Source organism: Hemitrygon akajei, chromosome 12, assembly GCF_048418815.1.
Source record: "Hemitrygon akajei chromosome 12, sHemAka1.3, whole genome shotgun sequence".
In the NCBI taxonomy this organism is placed as follows: domain Eukaryota; kingdom Metazoa; phylum Chordata; class Chondrichthyes; order Myliobatiformes; family Dasyatidae; genus Hemitrygon; species Hemitrygon akajei.
Genome location: NC_133135.1, coordinates 18,248,190 through 18,270,544, shown reverse-complemented (window position 1 = coordinate 18,270,544; position 22,355 = coordinate 18,248,190). Strand labels below are relative to the sequence as shown.

General features: G+C 38.5%; 1 protein-coding gene across 5 annotated transcripts in view; it reads right to left on the bottom strand.

The window, feature by feature from the left end:
* The window catches only part of LOC140736753 (DBIRD complex subunit ZNF326-like), a 33,847-nt gene that overhangs the window by 5,858 nt on the left and 5,634 nt on the right, over positions 1-22,355 (bottom strand). The window contains exons 2-9 of one of the 5 annotated variants that reach the window (XM_073062647.1): positions 19,879-19,944; positions 17,687-17,785; positions 17,413-17,494; positions 14,902-15,343; positions 11,322-11,490; positions 6,017-6,069; positions 4,376-4,472; positions 4,173-4,287 (exon numbers count right to left, since the gene is read on the bottom strand). In XM_073062647.1, coding sequence (XP_072918748.1) covers positions 4,173-4,287; positions 4,376-4,472; positions 6,017-6,069; positions 11,322-11,490; positions 14,902-15,343; positions 17,413-17,494; positions 17,687-17,785; positions 19,879-19,944 — 1,123 coding nt within the window. Of the gene's footprint in view, positions 1-4,172; positions 4,288-4,375; positions 4,473-6,016; positions 6,073-11,321; positions 11,491-14,901; positions 15,344-17,412; positions 17,495-17,686; positions 17,786-19,878; positions 19,945-22,355 lie in introns of all 5 variants that reach the window. The other 4 variants (XM_073062646.1, XM_073062649.1, XM_073062648.1 and 1 more) reach the window with 4 other exon arrangements.

The following is a 22,355-nucleotide window of genomic DNA, read 5'->3' as shown; positions in this document are numbered from 1 at the left end:
AATATCTAAACTTTGAAAAGCTTTGTAACCAGTCCTCATCTGGTAACTTCAGGGTTTAATTTGTCTCCGATTGAAACAGAAGAGAGTGGAAGGGAGGGTTAGCAAGTCTGTAGATGACACAAAGGCTGGTAGAATTGGGGATAATGTAGGTTGTCGTAGATTACAATGGGACATTGACATGAAGCAGAGCTAAACTGAGAAGAGGCAAATGGATTTCAACTTGTAAATGTGTGAAGTGAATCACTTTGGAAGTTTGAATCTCAATGCAGTATATAGGATTATTGGCAAGATTCTTGGTAGTGTGAAGGAACAGAAGAATGTTAGGGCCCATGTCCATATATACCTTAAAGTTGCCACGCAGGTTGATTTTATAGATGAGTACAAGATGATGAGGGGAATAGATTGAGTGGCTGCTAGAGACTTTTCCCAGGGTAAAAATGGCTGATATGAGGGAGCATAATACTAAGGTGATTAGAGGAAAGGATGGGGAATGTCAGAGTTAAGAGTTTGCTTCATATACACAGTGGTAGGTGAGTGGAACACCCTCCTGGGACTGGTGGTAGAGGCAGATACACTAGGGGCATTCAACAAACTCTTAGGTTGTTTAAAAAAAAATGGAGGGTTATGTAGGAGGGAAGAGTTAGATTGATCTTACAGTAGGATAAAAGGTCAGCACATTGTGGGCCAAAGGGCCTGTACTCTGCTGTAATGTTTTATGTTCTTAACTCTCTCTGACACTTGCTTGCTGGTCACTACCTTCACTGTTTCTGACATCAAATTTCTCCAAGTCTTGACATTATCACTTTTATTCTCTCTTCATTTTATTTCTCTGCAGGAGCTGCCTGGAATATTTCTGTACACACTGCAGTTATTCCAGTGTTGTTTCATTTTATCTTTACAACATTTAAGGACAAGCAGATGTAGTTTAACCTGCAATGAACTAGTGCTCACCACATCCACTCTCAACTTCAGGCAGTTAAACATACTGCTTAATTTTCAAAAATATATATCGACCAAAAGCAATTTCTTTATTATAGTTAAATTGTATTTGTTAAAATATATAATTAGTATTCAACTTTCCACATTTCAGAAAGTGCAACAGGGCTGATTATTTTTTGGAAGTTAAATAGAAAGGACAAGCAATAACAAATTCACCTACAAATATGCAAACAGGACACTTGGAAAATGTATTCTTCATTTTCCCAAGTGCTTTCAGTAATAAATTCCAAAACCCTCAGTTCATGAAATACAATATACTTTTAGTAATGTTTCTAAAAATTCAATTTTCAAATCTAAATGTATTCACTCATACAATGTAATGTTTCAAAAGTACAGAAATTTGGAGCAGAGGAGACTTCAATCAGGTCCACCACCCAAGGATAAAAGGCAGTGTAATAAATATTTGGCTAATCAGCATTTGGGATTAATTAGCACGAGCAAATTAAAGGAATGCAGGGGCAAGCACAGCAGACAACCAAAATTCCCAGAAGGCATGTTGCCTCCTGGATGAGTTATCTTAGATCAAGTCCTCGACCTTCTTAAGTGGGAAGGCAAACAGCCAGAAGTTGTGATCCATGTAGGTATCAATGACATGGGTAGGACAAGTGATGAGATTCTGCATAGGGAGTTCAGGGATTCAGGCACAAAAGGCACAGGATATATCTCTTAATGAGTAAGAAGTATTCTAAAGGAAAGATGACACAACCATGGCTAACAAGAGAAGTCAAAGCCAATATAAAAGCCAAAGAGAAGCAATATAATTGAGCAAAGATCAGTGAGAAGAGGATTGGGAAGCTTTTGAAGACCAACAGAAGGCAACTAAAAAAGGTTAAAGTAAAGATGGAATATGAAAGCAAGCTAGCCAATAACATAAGTATATTATTATATAATATAATATATAAGTATGTTATAATAAGTACCAAAAGTTTCTTCAGATACATAAAGTGTAAAAGAGGTGAGAGTGGATATTGAACCACTGAAAAACGTTATCGGAGAGGTAGTAATCGGGACAACAAAATATTGGACAAACTGAATAAGTATCTTACATCAGTCTTCACTGTGGAAGACACTAGCAGTATGGTGGAAGTTCCATGTGTCGGGGGCATGAAGTGCATAAACGTAATGCTGAGGCATTATAAGGCACTGATGATGCCTCACCTTGAGGATTATGAACAGTTTTGGGCCCCTCATCTAAGAAAAGACGTGGTGGCATTGGAGAGGGTTCGGAGGAGGTTCACAAGGATTCCAGGAATGAAAGAGTCACCATACGAGGAACATTTGATGTCTGTGGCCCTGAACTCACTGGAATTTAGAAGGATGAGGGTGGATCTCATTGAAACCTTTCAAATGTTGAAAGGCCTAGACAAACTAGATGTGGAAAGGATGCTACCCATGGTGGGGGAAGTCTAGGACAAGAGGGCACATAAAGGGGGTCCATTTAAAACAGAGGTGCAGAGAAATTTCTTTTGCCAGAGGGTGGTGAATTTGTGGAATTTATTACCACAGGCAGCTGTGGAGGCCAGTTCATTGGGTGTACTTAAGGCCGAGATTGATAGGTTCTTGATTGGACACAGAATCAAAGGTTATGGAGAGAAGGCCAGGGAGCGGGGTTGAGGAGTAGAAAAAATGATCAGCCACAATTGAATGATGGAGCACACTCTATAGGCCAAATGACCTAATTCTGCTCCTATGTCTTACGGCATAATGGTCCAAGTGCGTGAAGTTATAATTAGATGGAAACTGAAATGTCTGAAGGTAGGTAAGTCACCTGGACCAAATGGTGTACATGCCAAAGTTTTGAAAAAGATGGCTGAAGTGATTGTGGAGGCGTTGGTAATGATTTTTTCAAGAATCACTAGATTCTGGAATGGTTCCAGAAGACTGGAAAATTGCAAATGTCACTCCACTCTTCAAGAAGGGAGAGAATTGAAGAAAGGAAAGTATAGGCTAGCTAGTCTGACCTCAGTGGTTGGGAGATGCTGGAGTCGATTAAGGATGGGTCTCAGTGTACTTGATGGCTTTGTTGCAAAGTTTGCAGATGTTATGAAGTTAGCTGGAGGGCAGGTAGTTTTGAGAAAGAGGAAAGACTTTGACATCTTAGGAGAATGGTAAAAAAAAAATGGCAGATGAAATACAGTATCAGGAAGTGTATGGTCACCACCTTGGTAGAAGAAATAAAAGGGTTGACTATTTCATAAATGGAGAGAAAATACAATAAACAGATGCAAAGGGACTTGGGAGTTTGTGTGCAGGATTCCCCGAAGGTTAATATGCATGTTGAGTCAGTATAGTGAGGAAGGCAAATGCCATATTAGTATTAATTTCAAGTAGACTAGAATATAAAAGCAAGGATGTAATGTTGAACCTTTATAAAGCACTGGTGAGGCCTCATATGGGAGTGTTATGTGCAGCTTTGGGCCCTTTATCTTAGGAAGGATGTGAAACTGGAGAGGGTAAAAGGAGATTCACGAAAATGATTACTGGATTGAGTGAATTGTTATATGAAGAGTGTCTGACTCTGGGCCAGTATTCAGTAGAATTCAGAAGAATGAAGGGTGACCTAATTGAAAACTATCAAATGGTGAGAGGCCTTAATGGAGTGCATGTGGAGGGGATGTTTCCTATGCTTTTAGATACTTTATTGATCCCAAAAGGAAATTACAGTGTCACAGTAGCATTACAAGTACACGGATATAAATATTAGAAGTTGACAGAATTAAAAAAGTTACCACATATAGTCTAACCAGGGGTGTGGAGGGGGGGGGGGGGGGGAGTAATCACTTCTCCAGCTATAGGTTGACTTATAGAGACTATGGTGAGAGAGAGTGAGACCAGAGGACACAGCCTCAGAATAGAGGGGCAACCTTTTAGAACAGAGATGCGGAGGAATTTCTTTAGCCACACAGTGGCGAATTTGTGAAATTCTTAGCCATAGGCAGCTGTGGAGGCTGTCTATGTATATTTAAGGCAGAGGTTGATATTTTCTTGATGATAAGGGCATGAAGGGACATGGGGAGAAAGCAAGAGATTGGGACTGAGAGGAAAATTGAAACAGCCATGATGAAATGGTAGAGCAGACTCGATGGGCCAAATGGCCAATTCTGTTCCTCTATCTTATGGTCTTAAAAGGTTGTTATTTTTCTAAAAATGGGTTCTGTAGCATTTACACATACCGGTAATCCTCTCCATACTTTTCAGTGTTCTTCTCACGCCTGCGGCGTTGCTTCTCTCTTCTTGCCTCAAGTTTCTTTTTCTCCTCTTCATCTTCAGTATCAGGTTTCTTTTTACCTTAATTAGAATAATTTATTTCTTTGAAAACTCTCTGTAGGAAAACTAAGTGACTGCGTACTTTAGGAAAAGACTCGAACCAACTTACCCTCATTTTTGTCAAAGCATTCATATGCATCTGGTTCATATGCATCTTTAGTAAAATCTTCGTCCTTCAGTTCCTGATCTGTACCTGATGCAGGAGTCTGTAAACAGTAATTTAAAAATCTTAATGTTGAGAATTGTTATGAAATTTGTTAAACTGCTATTCAAATATTAACACAAAATGCTGGAGGTACTCAGCAGGCCAGGCAGCATCCATGTACAGCTTGCAAGGTTAAGTCCCAGGAGGGAGATCAGTGGAGATGGAGTTGCATAGGGAGCGATCCCTGTGGAAAGCAGAAATGGGGGAAGGGGAGGAGGGAAACCACCAAACACATCTTTCCTCCCACCTCCCCTGCAACTTTCTGCCTTCCGCAGGGTTCACTCCCTACGCGACTCCTTGTCCATTTGTTCTTCCCCACTAATCTCCCTCCTGACACTTAACCTTGCAAGCGGAACAGGTGCTACACCTCCTCCCTCACCACCATTCAGAGCCTCAAATAGTCCTTCCAGGTGAGGTGACACTTCACCTGAGTTTGTTGGGGTCATCTACTGTGTTCAGTGCTCCTGGTGTGGCCTCCTGTATATCGATGAGACCCGACATAGATTGGGAGACTACTTCGAGCATCAATGCTCCGTCCGCCAGAACAAGCAAGATCTCCTAGTGGCCACTCATTTTAACTCCATTTCCCATTCCGCTACATCCATCTATGGCCTCCTCCACTGTCGCCACACTAAGGTTGAAGGAACAACACCTTGTATTCCATTTGGGTAGCTTCCAACCTGATGGCATGAATATTGATTTTTCAGATTTCCAGACTCTCGCCTTCACAATTTCCCATCACCTTCCCCCCCCCCCCCTTCTCAGCATCCGTCCATTGCCTCCATTTGGTGCTTTTCCCCACCCCTCTTTTTTTTTTCTTTCTTCCCTGGCCTTCTGTCTCTTTCATCAATTTCCTAGCTCTTTACTCCATCCTTCCCCCCTCCAGGTTTCACTTATTACCTTTCATTTCTCTCCCCCCCCCCCCCACCCCACCTTTTAAATCTACTCCTCAGCCTTTTTTCTCCAGTCCTGCCGTAAAGCTTCAGCCCAATATGTCAACTGTGTTTTTCTCCATAGTTGCTGCCTGGGCCTGATGAGTTCCTCCAGCATTTTGTGTGTGTTGCTCGGATTTCCAGCATCTGCAGATTTTCTCTTATTTGTGATTCAAATATTAAACTTTAATAATGTCACAGGAAAACAAATATTTGATAATATGGTGACTGGTAATATTTACACAATAAAAGTAAGTTGATGGATTCTTCATAATTATAGCAAAAACACAAAGGACATTACTGTGCAGTTTTCAGATTGATACCTTATATTATAAACACTCAGTTTACCGAAGATGCCCTACTGGAATGTTGATTACAGACTAAGTGATATTTAAATGTTATTAAAAGTATATCTAAAATTAAAGCAACACGTACAACAAGCTGGAGGAACTCAGCAGGTCGGGCAGCATCCGTAGAAACAAGCAGTCAACGTTGACTGCTCGTTTCCACGGATGCTGCCTCACCTACTGAGTTCCTCCAGCTTGTTGTACGTGTTGCTTTGACCCCAGCATCTGCAGTGTACTTTGTATCTAAAATTAAAGATTTTAATCACCCGCATCTTTGATACCTTAGATTCTCCATTGTTAGCCTGGTTAGCTGCCTTGGCTGCTGAAATTAAAGAAAATACAATTTCATTTAATTGCAATTATCACATACAAAAATAAATTTGAATACACAAGTTAAATTTTAAAAATTCATAGTCAATGAATCACTACGTTTTAGATTTACTGCATGCCTCTAATTAGTCTCAATAAAGTGACAATAAGCAACTGACTTTCAATCCCCATGAATCAATCATCAGCAGGGAAAAATGCTGAAAAGCATATAACTTAAGAGATATCAGCGTGTAGCTGTTAGTGCTGCGAAGTTCAGTTCTAACCTTTGAAACAGTGTTGAGTTTGGATGCTATTAATGGCCATATGGATTCCTCCTGGATGCTCTAGTTTACTCTCAAATCCCAAGGCCATGCTTGTAGATTACACATTGGTGATTACCTTTAATGTAGGTGGTTGACAGGAGAATCAGGGAGGAACTCAGAGCTCCCAGAGGGAATAGGTTACAGGGCAGTGAGTGAAATGGGACTACTTTGTTGGAAGCCAGCATAACCACAACTGTGGTCAAGTTGGCACCTGCGTACAACATTCCTTCAGTCGACATCTCCTGGATAGATCATGAAACCATACATTTCACTTCTTTTGTCTTTTATATTTGTTTTTAGTCTTGAATGTGATTCTGGAACTGCTCCGAGTCTGTAATTTGCAGTCTGGAGATCATTTGGGCGGTTCAACACTCGGCAGTCTCTGAGAGGATTCCAGAAGACGTGCAGTATGTGCGAACCTCATAGCAGGCAGACTGTAGGACAGGGCACAAGCCCATGTTCAACCTCATTTCACAGATTAAAGTGACAAACGGGAATGAAACACCAAAGCGAATGTGGAAGGTGAGCACTGGCTGCCAGCATTTTGATCGCTGGTGGGATTGTTAGCTGTTGGGAGAGGGAAAGGCCTGCAGCTACGCCCAGAGACTATTACCCTAGATTTCTGCATTTTGGATATGGTCTTGCACTATAGACTCCACACCTGCCCCCCGCCCAGTTTTATAGTTTTTATATCCTGTGTTTTTCACCTGATCTTTCTCATTTTTTGTGTGCAGCAGTGGGAGACTTTGGGGGTTAAGGTGCCTATTCCATTTTTGTGTGAGGAGGGATGGGGGTGGGGGTCAATGATCATGCTGCTGTGCTTTTCTTCTCCGGTTTCACAGCTATCTGGAGAAAAAGAATTTCAGATTTGGAGACTTTGATAATAAATGAACCTTTGAACCAATAGGTGAGAAAACCTGAAACAGCAAGTTGAAAAGAATAATTGAAGAGTGCTCACAGGCTGTCAAAGAACTCTGTGATTTACTCTATTGAATTCCACAAACTGCAATTACCGTATGTAAGCAGCATGGAGAATGAGCATGTGGATGAAGTAAACCAACAAGAGTAGGCCACTTGGCTGCACTTGCCAGTTTTCCCTTTCATTGAGTTCAGGGTTGATATTATACCTCTACTTTGCCACATGTTCAATTTCTGTTGTATGCTTAGTGACCAAGCTTCCAGACATCCAAAGATTCACCAAGCCCTTAAGTTTCCTTGCATCTGTCCTAAATCACCAAAATCCATCCATCAGATTTCTGAATGGACAATCAAACCATGAACACTAACTCAGAATTTCTTTTCTCTCTTTTTGCAGTACTTATTTGATATTTTTAATATAGTTCTCATTGTAATTTATAGTTTTTATTATGTAGTGTAATGTACTGTTGCCACAAAAAACAAAATCCACCATGTACGCCAAAAGATACTGATTCATTATTTTGAGACCGACCCCCTGAAGCAATACACTTTTGTTTTCTCCTCAAAGCCCAGGTCTCCTGGCTCAGAATCAAACTTGGTTATAGGTCACACAATCCATCCGTTCAGTCACTGTTACAGACTGCATCCACTTTCCAACTGTGCAACATTCCAGTGTCCTCTAGCCTGATATTACCCATGTGCCCGTTACATTATCCTCAATCTAGCCCAGAGTATATTCAATTTAAATAACTTCCTCTCAAAGGCATTCTGAAATCCCAAATGTATCATCAATTGGCTTGTTCTTTTCTGATAAAAGGAAAACACTGGATAATGTCAAGTGTGATTTTCTTGTCATAAATCCCTATTAACCCTGCCAAATCCAATTATTTTGGAAGTCTTCTTACTTCTTCCTCAATTATATTTTTCCAGTGGAAACCTATTAAAAGATGAAAGTATAGAACTGGTGATACACATTATAGCTACAATAATGCTTGAAGTATTCTACAGTTGTGCCTTTCAAACACAGGACAAGTTTTGGGGGTTAGTGGATGGATCACTTGCTACTCATAGTCAGTAGTGACTCTTTTAACAACATATGCAGGGGGAACTGCTGAAAAACTGAAATTCAAGTTGAGGAGGACTTCATAGAATGCAGAAGTATGTTAGTGAACCTACAAGGGAAAATGCTATCTTAGATCTAGTCCTGTGCAATGAGACAGGTAAGATTAATGATCTTGTAGTCAGCGATACTCTTGGAAAGAATGATCATAGTATGATAGAATTTTGCATTCAGATGGAGGATGAAATAGTTAGATCTAAAACTAGTGTATTATGCTTGAACAAGGGAGACTGCAACGGGATGAGTGAGGAGTTGGCTAATGTGGATTGGGAGCACGGGCTATTTGGTAGGACAGTTGAGGAACAGTGGAATACTTTCAAAGAGATTTTTCACAGTGCTCAACAAAAGTATATTCCAGTCAAAAGTACGGACAGCAAGTGTGGGGTGAGCCAGCTTTGGATAACTAAGGAAATATAGTATCAAATTAAAAGCTGATGTGTACAAAGTCACAATGAGTAGTGGGAGACTGGAGGATTGGGGAAACTTTAAAAAGCAACAAAGAACAACTAATCAAGAATTAAGGAAAGGGAAGAAAGAGCATGAAAGTAAATTAGCACAAAATAAAAAACAGATAGCAGAAGTTTTTATAAATACATAAAGCGGAAGAGGGTGGCTAGTCAACATAGGTCCCTTGGAAGACGAGAAGGGGAAATTGATATTGGGTGATAAGGAAATGGCTGAGGCATTGAACAACTATGTTGTGCCGGTCTTCACAGTGGAGGGTATGTCTAACATGCCAAAAAATGATGTTATGGACGAAATGGGAAGTGAGGACCTCAATAAAATCACTGTCAATAAAGAGATAGTGATGAGCAAACTAGATGGCCCGAAGGTAGGTATTTTCCCAGTCCTGATGGGATGCATCCCAGGGTGCTGAGGGAATTGCCGGAAGTTATAGTAGACGCGTTGGTAATCATTTACCAAAACTCTCTAGACTCTGGACAGGTCCTGGCGAATTGGAAGACAGCAAATATCACGCCACTTTTTTAAAAAAGGATGTCGGCAAAAGACAGGTAGCTTTAGGCCAGTTAGCTTAACATCTGTAGTCGGGAAAATTCTTGAAGCTGTCATTAAGGAAGAAATAGCAAAATATTTAGAAAGGAGTGGTTCCATTAGACTGATGCAGAATGCATTCAGAAAGGGCAGGTCCTGTTTGACAAATTTACTGGAGTTCTTTGAGGACATAATGAGTGCAGTGGATAGAGGGGAACAGGTGGATGTCGTATACTTGGATTTCTAGAAGGCGTATGATAAGGTGCCGCACAAGAGACTTATAAATAAGATACGGATGCATGGAGTTGGAGGAAGTGTATTGGCATGGATAGTGGATTGGTTAACCAATAGAAGGCAGAGAATTGGTATAAATAGGTGGTTCTCCGGTTGGCAGTCTGTGATGAGTGGGGTGTCACAGGGGTCAGTGTGGGCCCGCAGCCATTTACTGTTTATATTGATGATTTGGAAGAGGGAACTCAGTGTAACATAGCAAATTTTGCTGATGACACTAAAGTGAGTGGAAAAGCAAATTGTATAGAGGCTGTGGAGAGTCTGCTGAGGGATATAGGTAAAGTGAGTGGGCCAAGGTCTGGCAGATGGAATACAACGTTGGTAAATGTGAGATCATCCACTTTGGAAGGAATAATAGAAGAGCAGATTATTATTTAAATGGTGAGACTGCAGCATGCTGTTGTGCAGAGGGACTTGGGAGTGCTTGTTCATGAATCGCAAAAAGTTGGCTTGCAGGTACAACAAGTTATTAAGAAGGCAAACAGAATGTTGGCCTTCATTGCTAGAGGGATTGAGTTCAAGAGCAGGGAGGTTATGCTGAAACTATACAGGGTACTGGTGAGGCTGTACCTGGAGTACTGTGTGCAGTTCTTGTCTCCATACTTGAGGAAGGATATACTGGCTTTGGAGGCAGTGCAGAGGAGGTTCACCAGGTTGATTCCAGAGATGAAGAGGTTAACCTATGAGGAGAGATTGAGTCGCCTGGGACTATACTCTCTGGAATTCAGAGGAATGAGAGGGGAACTTATAGAAACATACAAAATTTTGAAAGGGATAGATAAGATAGTAGGAAAGTTGTTTCCATTGGTAGGCAAGACTAGAACTAGGGGACATTGCCTCAAGATTCAGGGAAGAAGATTTAGGACTGAGATGAGGAAAAACTGTTTTTCCCCAGAGAGCGGTGAATCTGTGGAATTTTCTGCCCAGGGAAACAGTTGAGGCTTCTTTACTACATATATTTAAGATACAGTTAAGACATTTTTACATAGTAAGAGATTTTTACATAGTAAGGGAATTAAGGGTTATGGGGAAAAGGCAGGTAGATGGAGCTGAGTTTACCAACAGACCAGATGGCCTACTCCTGCTCCTATTTCTTATGTTTAAGTTGAGTGGTGCTGCCAGTGGCAAATGATTACAGAATGTGTGGCATCCTTACTGATGCCACGCCAGCATGGTGTCCAAACTTCTCCATTCACAGTTGTAAAGGCAAATACTCGTACACTATCTAACAACCAACTTTTAAAAGTAACAAATTCACACCATTATCCAGGTAGCTACGCAAGGAAATCAAACACACTCATTTTCAACCTCAATAATCTAGAACACTATCCTGGGCAATCCCTGCTCATGTTCTAACCCCAAGATGAACCATCTCCAATGACTCCATTTTATAGAAACCACCTATGGCATCAAAATTACATCATGAAAAATCAATACTGTTTTCCCAAATGTTATCCAAAAATGTCAAATTCAAAACAACTTAATGATATTCAGAGTAAAATTAAACTAATTAACATTAACTACTGATCTTTCTCAGTTACAAGATCTCAGATTTAGTTCTTGGAAATAACCTCAAAACAAGAATTCTTTTCAGCCAAGTGGAACACAAGTACTTACCAGCCGCTTTGAGTATTTTTTCAGCAGCTGCCAGTTTCTGTTTCTTTATTGCAGCTTTGTTGATTTGTATCCCTTTCCTTTTCATGCCTCGTCCAAAATTTGACGTAAACCCACCTCTGTTGTATGACTGATTATGCCCAGATCTTGAGTACATATCTACATCTGACAGCTGTAATGTATTTTAAAAGCAAGTATAAATTGTTACTACATTGGTCTCAAAAATATCTAGATTTTCTTCTAGCCTGCATCGTTAGGGCTTAGCGTCAAAGCCCAAATCTAAAGTTAATATTCAAAAAGTTTCAGGCCGCACACCGACAAACCTCATCTCACAGTAACAAAGTCAATGGGTTAATTTTTGCCTAATTTCTATAAATCATATTAGGAACTGTTTACTACCAATTATCTGGGATTCACCTACCTTCCCTGAACTGCAGAAGATCCAAGTCCTCATTTATTTTTGGAAAAACGCAGGCTTCTGCATCTCATACTTAAAACTATTATGGAGTAAATATTGTTTTCTTCCATCTCCATGCTACACAATTACAATACTGATGTCTTAATTAATTTGGTAAGCTGGCTTAAAATTTGCTAACCCAAAATTGGGACAAAAGACCATTTCACTGATTTTGAAATGAAAGATTCAAAAGCACTCCCCTACAGAACCAAGGAATCTACCATGTTCTTCAATGCCCTTGAATCACTACAGAACTGGTGGTTATTCTAATAAGTAATGAAGCAACAATAGCTGCAATGGCTCCTGATCCAACAATTCCAAACAGAAAAGTCTGGGAAAAATTGTGGGAATTTTAAAAAAAAGGATGCACTTGAAATGTACCTCTATTTATAAAGTTATCTGCATTCAAGAATTGTGCTTTTATCCCCTAGAACAATTTTGTTCAACAAATTGAATCTGCAAAACTAATGCAGAAGTATTATCCTAATAAATTTTCCAAAAAAGGAAAATTTCTACTGCACAATAAATATGAGCTTTTTTTTATTGTAGCACATGGACGATGCTCCAGAGGACAATTACAAACCCCATTGCAAACTTAAGCAAAAATCCTATCATCTTTAGTTTTCCCAATGTCACATCTCTGGTAGTGACTAACAACCTTTGTATAGTTCCAGCTATAAGCAATTCAGAACAGGAAACTACTTGTTCCGCTTTGTTTCAAGAAACAGTCAGAGTGAAAGTGGATAAAATAGGAATTAACAGCACTGAAAATGTATTGAGTATTAGTTATAGAAACATGTACATGATTGTGTGGGATGGCACACTTTAATACATGATAAAAATAACCAATGTCTGCACCCATGTGAAGATTTTCAATGTCCTGAATTGCTAAAGATATTTTAAACTTCAATTTCCCCATTTTTATGAATTACTCAACACAGCCCTGCTAAGTCGCATTAAAATTATTTGATAAGGCTATAATTTCACAAGTATCAAGTCTGAAAATGTTCCTTCAAAAATTCATAATTTATGTTGAAGACTTTCTATCAATCTCACTAGGGCTTCTAGTACATTTTGTAACTAAATATATTGGCTGTTTCATTGTTTGCACGGCTCCAATGGTAAACAATATAAAATTGTGCAGCTTCAAGTAGTAGAATTTGCTACTGAGAAAGAATAAGCATTTAATGAATTAGATTCTTGTAACCAGTGTTGTATCAACAGGAAGTGAAGTCTCCCTCAACTTTTAAAAAAACTATTTCAAAGACAAACTACTACTCAATGAAATTTGCCTACAGGTATTTCTGGCTCATCAATACCACCCAATTACATAAACCAAGTCTTTTCTGGGTTGGAACAATGAGCCTTCCAGATCTGGAGAAAGACTGACGATCACAGGCCACGAGTGCATGCAAAGACTCCATTCCTGAAAACACAACCTATTACATTGAATTGTAAGCATTTGGAATGTGGACACTTATTTGATCACCTACTTTTCCACCTTTAGAATCTAGATTCATTATAAATTCTGAGTAATGGAATGGATATACCATCTGGGTATAAAATTCATTTATTGAACTTGGCTGAGACTGCTCAAACTAAATAGTCAAAAGTGAACCATCAACATTTTGGCAAATTCATTTTCCAATGGACAGCTAACTGAAGCAGGAATGTTACCTGTACAAAAGGTGCCCTTTGAACACAAATAGGCAAGACTAGATGTGATAGATGTTGCAGCAGTGGCCAAAATATTTGTAAAGAGTACAAAGGTGACTGAAAAGGGGTAATTTTCCCACTAATTAGAACACAGCTTCATGGTGTGGCCAGAATCATTACTGCATGAATAGTCTAATGTGTCAATCATAATTAATCAATTACCACTGGAACAACATTCCACAATGCACCAAAACGTCCCAGTTGAAATATAGAACTTCCCCAAAATTACAAGTTCGTATTGAGAATCTGCTCTCCATAGGACCCTTTCATTAAATAAATAAATGAATCACAGACATGCCAAAATTGTATTAATTGCCCAAGATAACAGATGTTCAAAGCATATTGTGTATATATTTAAACTCTTAACAGTTAATGTGCTTCTGACAGTTTCCTCCTAAAGCTGTTGTCCCTAAATGTTTTTGTTTTGAAGAAAATTTCACTTTCAAAATCCAAATTCCTATCAGATCCAAGTGAATATAAAATGCAAACGTGTACAAGATTGAACTGTTAAGTCAACTCAAATAGTCATTAAAATAGTTATTTAAAACCAGCAAAACAGATTTTCCTTCACTGGCTTCAGGATGAGATTTCTCTCCTCACTCTAAGCAATTAGCTATGAAATCAAAGCAAGTCAAAACAGTAACACGGAAGGAAAGCAGGGTATCAAATCACACCTTATATTTTAACTTGCACACAAGTTTTGTTTTTAACCTTGGAAGTTAAGCAGCAAATTGAGTACAACACCAATAACTGACTTCGTCAAAAGGGTACATATTTTCAACAAGGTTTGGAGGCACCAGATTGCCTAATCTGAGCAGGCTCCTCCTGAGCAAATAAGGCTTGGTATCAGCACTTGGCCTTTCCATTGAGAGATAAGACATTAACAAGTCTTAAAAATTGTGCTGAATGCAGCACAATTTTGAAAGGTGTCTGACTAACAGCTGTGAATGAATGTAGTAGCCAAAATCAATTATGTCCACCTGCAATCACGTCTTCTGATTCTCTGGTGAGAATGTTGGTGAGTTGGCCAGCAATACTTAAATTGCCTCACATATGCCAAGCTCTTTACTTAATAGCAGAGTTTGGTTGGAAGGAAAATTTAATAACTCAACATTATCAGAACAGCACCTTGTAGTTGAATTATTTCAATCTTAAACCAAAATTTGTAGATGTTTGGGAAAGAAAAAACATTGAGCAGTTTCCCAGTTTTAAAAATGAGTACAAATTTAACACCTACTATTAACAAAAGTTTACATGAATTTTAAATACCAACTATACTAAAGCAACCATTGTAGCTCATGTGGAACACTTATTTTCTCCCACTAGCAAAATAATGCTAGTGATCAGAAATTGTATCCTTTTTAAAAAAAAGCTGACAAGGGAATAGAATCTCAAAGATTCTGTACTTACTTCTCTGCCTCGACCTCTGCCTCCTCCTTGTCCTCCCATCATCGAAAAGGTTCCGCCTCCATATTCGTTGCCAGAATAACCAAGCATTCCCCTCCCCCGAGAGCCTACAGATGAAGGCTTCGAAAGGAGTGAAGAAAAGCTGTTGTAGGAAGAGTAACTTCCTCTTCCCGTATCCGAATCAGCCCACACCCTAGGCATTGAACTTGAATGTGTGTAGGTGTCATCCCAGTTAGACCTGCCATTATCATATAATCGGCTCTGGCTTCTACCTTCATAAGGGTCAAGGTATTGATCACCGAAATTCCTGTAGGAGCTCTCGGATCGATCAGGATAGCTATCCCCAAAGCGACTTCGTCCTGGTTCATGTAAATCGTAGCCAGATCTATACAGATCACGGCCATCCAGAGCAGACCTGGAGTCATGCGACTCATAAGGTCCAAACCTGGAAAAGTTGCACAGTAAGGAAACCGGTAAAGTTACCAGTGACATACAGTATAATAAAACCAGAACAAAACACTATTACCTGCTAAAAAGGGTTCAAATATTCATTCCCTTTTTCGTAGGTATATTCTTGTTTATGTATGTATAAATTATATACAGCATTAGTTAAATTAAATGTATTTTGAAAATAAGTTTTCAAACTCAACAAAAAGATGTTACTTTGCCATTAGTGATTTGAGAATAAGGTTACAATTTTATAAATTACTGGCAAAGATACAAGAATTACAATATTCCGCATAAATGAGTTACTTTGGATTGAAATTACAAGTGAATAAAATAGTGCAGCCAATTTTTAAAGTAGGCTACTTCATGGAAGTTGCCACTTTCCTATCATTTTAAGATACGAGAGTGAAAACTTATTTACAGTATGTTAAAGCATTTCACTAAAATATTAAACCCTACCTAGAATATGAAAGCAGTTTCAGTTAGCAATAAGCAGCCAACTTTAACAATTGTCTGAGCTACTTACAGATTATGCAAATTATTAGTTAACTAAATTGTTATTTTTTTTAAAGATGATTTGCATCTTTTAATTGTATCTAGAAAGCATTTTTCTTTTTATCTTGTAGTAGCGATGTTAAACCAATTAGCTTTCATATCCACAGCCTCTTAGCATGGAGATTTCCAACAGCTTGGAAGCTGACAGGGAATGGGTCTCCATAATCATCAGTATGCTTACATGCAATAGAAATTCAACTTTTTTTAAAAAAATAACTGAAGAGTAGACACTACAATCTGTTTAGACAACTCAGATTTCAGCCCAGTATCTTCTCAACTGAAGTTGTAAGGCATTTTTTTTGCACCTGGTGTAGATGCAGCAGTTGAACATCCCCAAGCATAATTATGCTCTGAGATACCCACTTCTACCCTAGATTCAAGAAAATTCAATTATAACAGTCAAGCTCCACCCACCCGCAAAACAAAAGGAATTTTGAACATTTATAATTCCTTTAACATGTAAGCATACAAATTATGACATACATCCTACATAAAACTGCAAATACTAATGGCTATTACAGCCATAGTACTAGAATAAGGCTCTCAACATTCAGATGATATTTAAGAATCAATAAACCAATACGAAGTGAGAATTTGAAGTACCTAATATACCCTCAATTCAAGCAACAATGTTTGGTAATCTCTACAATCCTGACTGAACAAACCCCTCTTCCTAATATTAAAAACTATTCCCACAATTTCCTTTTTGTCGGAATGATTATTAAATGACCAATGTTTTCAGAATTCTTGTGTGATGTAGTTTTGTGTCTATTGAAACAAATTTAAAGGAATAAACCATTTTTCTTTTGTCACCAGGCTAAGTTACATTTGGGACTGATTTCCACTGATGAACTTCTAAAGTTCCCAGAGTTTAGAAATCTCAAACTGCAATTGCCATGAAGGATTGAGCAAAACCAAACCTTCTGGCTCATTAGGTGAAAAGCAATGCTTGGGAACAGGTATAAATACTTAACTCAAAATGTTTGAGTCAGATGTCTATATGAAACAGTCCACAAATTAAAAAGGCTTTTCTCACAATAGCCTTTTTAATAATGCATTTTTAAAGCTCCTTAGAATATTTTGTTATTTATCTTCTTAAATGTACCACTCAATGCCCATCCCACCTCCCAGTGCAAAAGAAAATATTCATCTTCTACACTAAAACACATCCAATTCTGGCAAGATATTGTGCCTGCCGCTACTGGGGTTTTATCTAAAGAGGACAATCATTCAAAGCTCAGGGGAGAGAGAAATGGTTTTACTGCACAAATAAAATTTCAACAGGTTTAATTAGCAGCTTTGTTGCAGATCAAGTATTAATTAGCAATAGAAAGCAGGCCAACACAATTTGACTCAGAATTTCAAATTCCATAACTCGGCAGTATTATTTCAAGATAACCTGCCTGGTTATGTTACCACTGGTACTGACACATTAATTCATAAGCAAAATGCTATAAAGACTAGAAACAAGTCTAAATATAGAGAATGAGTTACTAAGTGTATTTCACCTACCTCTCATTCCTATTAGAATAGGATTCCTGGTAAGACCTGGAGCTCCCATAAGAGCTTCGATCGTAGTCACCACTCATCATACCTTTAATGGAGGAAAAGAAAGTTACCTTTCAGCTGAACTCTCAGATAAATGAATGCTCACATTCAATAATTATTGAAGAATTTATCGAACCATCATTCACTGGTAGCATTCAAAGAGAAACGACAGCAGGCAGATGTATGCTTGGCATTAAGCCAGAAGGGAGACAAAATGATCTAAGTACATGCAACTAACCGACAGGGAGAGCTAGATTGGCCGAATGAACATTTCCCATTTCCATTTTCTCTGTATTAAAGCTTAAGTATTCATCTTCACTCTCCCATCTTGTTAGTTCTGTGAGTAAATATAGAACAAAAGGCAGTACTTGGTCATACAGGTAAGTCCAACATCTGTTCTCAATTTGAGACAGACTGGTGGTGGGTGGGAATAATATATCCACCAATTTACGCAAACACTAAGCATAAAAGGATGTGTTGTGCTGCCACTTGGTCAGATTTCAATGCTCATTTGTGAAGGTACAAATGGAACAGTCACAAATCCTGACCCACAGGACAACAGTTTGAAAAATAAGGTTGAAAAGAAACAAGCATACCCAAAACTCATGCAATTAACAATGAAAGTTCATTGTGAAATATGGATACTGCAACAAAAGCTGCAGGCCTACAGTGGAGACCTAATCAAAATTGTAGCTTTCTCCTGTATCTCAGGCTGAGAATACCCACCAACACTTTTGCAACTGCTAATTGCTTACATCACTCATGTAGCAAGCAATCCACAGTTCCTAGCTCCTATGCCCCACAAATTAAGACATGTACTTTTTCCTTGTTGGATGCATTTAAGTTTAATACAACTGAAATATATAAGAAATGACATTTTGCCTTCCTTCACAGGTATTAATTCCCCTAAAAGCTCTACTCCAACCCCTTGATTTATCAAAATTTTACCCACTCAACCATCATTTAATAGATTTAGCAATAAATTACTGCTTACACTTTTCATAACAGGAATTTATCTTGCTACTAAAGAGCGAGTTAGGGATTTAGAAATATTGTTTGCCCAATTCAAAAAGACAGCAATGAAGGCAGAGGTATAGCAGTAAAAAACACAAGAGATTCTACAAATGCTGGAAATCCAGAGCAATAAACAAAATGCTGGAGGAACTCAGCAAGTCAGGCTGAGTGCTATAGTGCAGCTAGCAGTGAGAAAATACTGATTCAATGCTACAAGACAACCTTCAAAGTTTCAGATCGTAACAAGATTGGCTAATTACGAATCCCAAGAATATTTTAAGATAGTACTTTCAGCAGTCTTCCGCCAAGAGATGTGCTCAATTGATATTTGGCTAATTACGAATCCCAAGAATATTTTAAGATAGTACTTTCAGCAGTCTTCCGCCAAGAGATGTGCTCAATTGATATTTGGTTATGATGTACTCCACTGTGTCAACTTCATTAGCAGATTTCCACTCTCAAATTCTAGGTGATATTCTATCAGCAATTCAAACTAAATGAGTCTGTAATTAGTTTATAGAGCAGATGCTAAGTAGCTTGAGCTCTACTTTTTTAATAAAAACAATAAAGTGCAAATTATTTGGCAAGCTACCAACGCCAAGCATCTCAAATCACTAGTGCAAAAATATTTTATTTTATAAACAAAAAGGCCGATGCCAATTAGAAGTCAATTACCAATCATAAGAAAAGTTTTTTTTAAAACAAGAATCCTAAAGGTTCAAAAGCACGATGATATGTAAATAGAGGAGGAACGATCAGGAATTTTGGCCGACAAAATTCTTTCAGGACTGAACAGGATGAATGCACAGGAGACGGAGCAGCTTAGTGGTTAGCACAATGTTTGACAGTACCAGCGGCCCAGGTTCAATTCCTGCTGCTGCCTATAAAGAGTTTCTATTTTCTCCCTGTGGGTTTCCTCCCATCTTCAGTCCAAAAACATACTGGTTGGTAGGTTAATTGGGCACTGTAAATTATCCTGAGTAGGCCAGTATTAAACCAGGGTTGGGTGGTGTTGTTCGAAGGGCTGGAAAAGCCTATTCCACGCAGCTTGCATCTCAATAAATAAAACAAGCTCCATTCCTCCTTGCCACCAACACACTCTAACCCCAAGACAGTCCATATTCTTTGGCCTCCAGATGACACAGACGCCCTGAAATTAGGCTTTCAACTAACCCGACAGCCATTGATGTAAAAGAACTGCAGATCACTGAAAATGACTGCCATCATATTTAACATGAAACATTATAATGTAACAAGAGTAACTTTTTTAATTTCAAACACCCAATCAATTTTACTTAAATAAATATCAAGACAGCTGTGGCAACACAGATGTTCTTGTCAGTAAAGATAATGCATAAATCAAGATAATTTTTCAGTGCTACTCCCTTTGATGCCACTTAGCCATTCAGATCCCACCTGATTTCCAGTTATCCCGGCTGTTCCAATTGCTGCTGGTGCCACTGTTGAACCATTCCGATCCACCTGCCAAAGAAAATACAAATAATTGTATTGCCAAATTTAAGGTATGATGATTTCTCTATTTACAAAAAGGAAGAGATCCTGGTTTATGCTTCTCTAAGCATTATGAACTAAAAAGGCTAAACAAAATGCAATACAGACTGTTTCTACAGTACTGTGCAAAAGTCTAAGGCAGATATATAAAACAACGTTGCCAAAGACTTTTGTACTGGACTGTATTTGTTAATATGGCACAGATAGTGAACTTGTAAATTGGGTGACAACACAGGAAGCTGGGAATACCTTGGGAGTAGTGAGGTATAGGTGGCAGAGAAGAAATGCCAGGGGCAGATGATGACGCGGGTACAGACACACTCAGTCCTGAGACACCAGGTTCTTCCTGTTTCCTCCACTCTCCCTTCCACCTTTTCCCAACTGTGGTTCCACTCTCAGTCCAAAATAGAGACCCATATCAGAATCAGGTTTATCATCTCTCACGTCATGATTTATTCTCTTTTGCAGCAGTACAGTGCAGTACATGAAATTACTACAGTACTGTGTATGTGACAACCCGTGCATTCTTTGTAATACTTAAAACCTGTAAGTGATGAATTACTATAAATTCAATAGAAATGCACAAAAAAAATTGGCTGGCATTGTAGATGAGATCTATCACCTGCCTTGTTTCATCACATTCCAGTGCAGATCCTGACCTTTCCTGTGTTTGAAGTGTACAAGCACAAGTTAGTTGTTTGAGGAGGGCGAATAGACAAGGCAACCAAAGTTCTCTCTGAATTACCATATTAGAATGCTCTGTCCAATTCCAACTCTCTCCAGTGTTCAGCTCAAAAAGGACAAGCAGCACAATGAAGCTTGCATTTTCATGCTTCAAAAAACTTTATTTACCCACCAAATCTAGCTGATTATTTGTCTCTCCATTGAAACTTCACTTCTGATAGTTTATCCATGATGTGTACCCATTACCCAAATCCCTGACAAGTGACTGATTTTTAATCCCCCAATGACAACTTCTGAAATCAAGTTGAATTTCTGTTCATGGTTTTGTTACACTTCCATCACTATAACTGCTCCCTACCCAAAACAAGTTTTCCACACCCTAGCTTCAGCAAATATACACATCTTAAAGGAAGTTTGGGAAAGTTATTTACATTAAGACTGAAACTACAAGATGTCAAAGAAATTTAACAGGCCAGAATCTATTGATGGTTTGTGGACTACTGTACTATCATTTTGTGGATTTATACAAATCAATTTAAAAAGTTAATTTTCCTACTTAAATACTAAAACAATAATATTCCCCCAGATATACACAGTCACAATGAAAGCAAGAACTGTCAAGCTTAAACACTGACAATATGAAAAATCTGGAGAGTCTGAAAATGCCAATAGAGAGCAGCAGCACTTCCAATCACATTCTCCACTACAACGAGCATAGAAAAGTACAGTATAGCATCTGAACAGATGTTTCCAATAATGAAGCAGAGTCTTCTGCCAGCTTGTGAGCCATGTCCCTCTACATTGATCTGTCTAAGAGACTATCAGAAATGTTTCTATCACAGGCAGCTTTTTCCAGTGTAGATGAGATTTGTCTTGAACAACTTTTAATTTTCTCTCACCGTAAAAGCTTTTAAGCATTTTTACCCTGGGAAGACCCTGACCATCTACTGTATCTATACCTCTCATAATCTGTTTTATATAAACTTATCAGTTCTTCCCTCAGCCTCCAATGCTCGACAGCAAACAACTGGTATGCCCAGCTTCTCATTGCTCATACACTTCAATTCTCCTGGTAAAACTCTTCGGTTCTTCTTTTGCATTATTTATTTTTGTAACTATGCCGTGCACAGTACTATTGCCACAAAACAAATTTAACATTTATTAATAATAATAAATCTGATTCTAATGTACCCTTTCCAAGGCCACTACATCCTTCCTGTAAGGGGCAACCAGAACTCTACATAATACGCAGAATGTACTCTGACTAGTTATAGAGCTGCAACACTATTTCTTTGCTCTAATACCCAATGCCTTGACTAATGAAGACAAGTCAAATACCTTGTTTAACACCACATCTACTTGCGTGGCCACTTTCAAGGAGCTACGGATTTGGACCCCAATATCCAAAATAAAGTTCTTTGCAGAACATACTGTATTTTCTACATTTGTTATATCAAAGTCACCTATGTAGTTTTCCAACATAATCCAGCAATTACTGGGCAATCCTCCAGGCTCAAGAATAATTTACTTCTTCCCTCATTCTATTGTGTTGTGAGATGGCCAAAGAGTCAATTACCTCTGATAAAATATCAACTGCAACTGCTCTTCCCGAAATGAAACTAAAAAAAAATTCTAAAAATGTTGGAAACTCATAATAAAAAGAGAAAACTCAGCAGATCAGGCAGCACCTCAGAAAA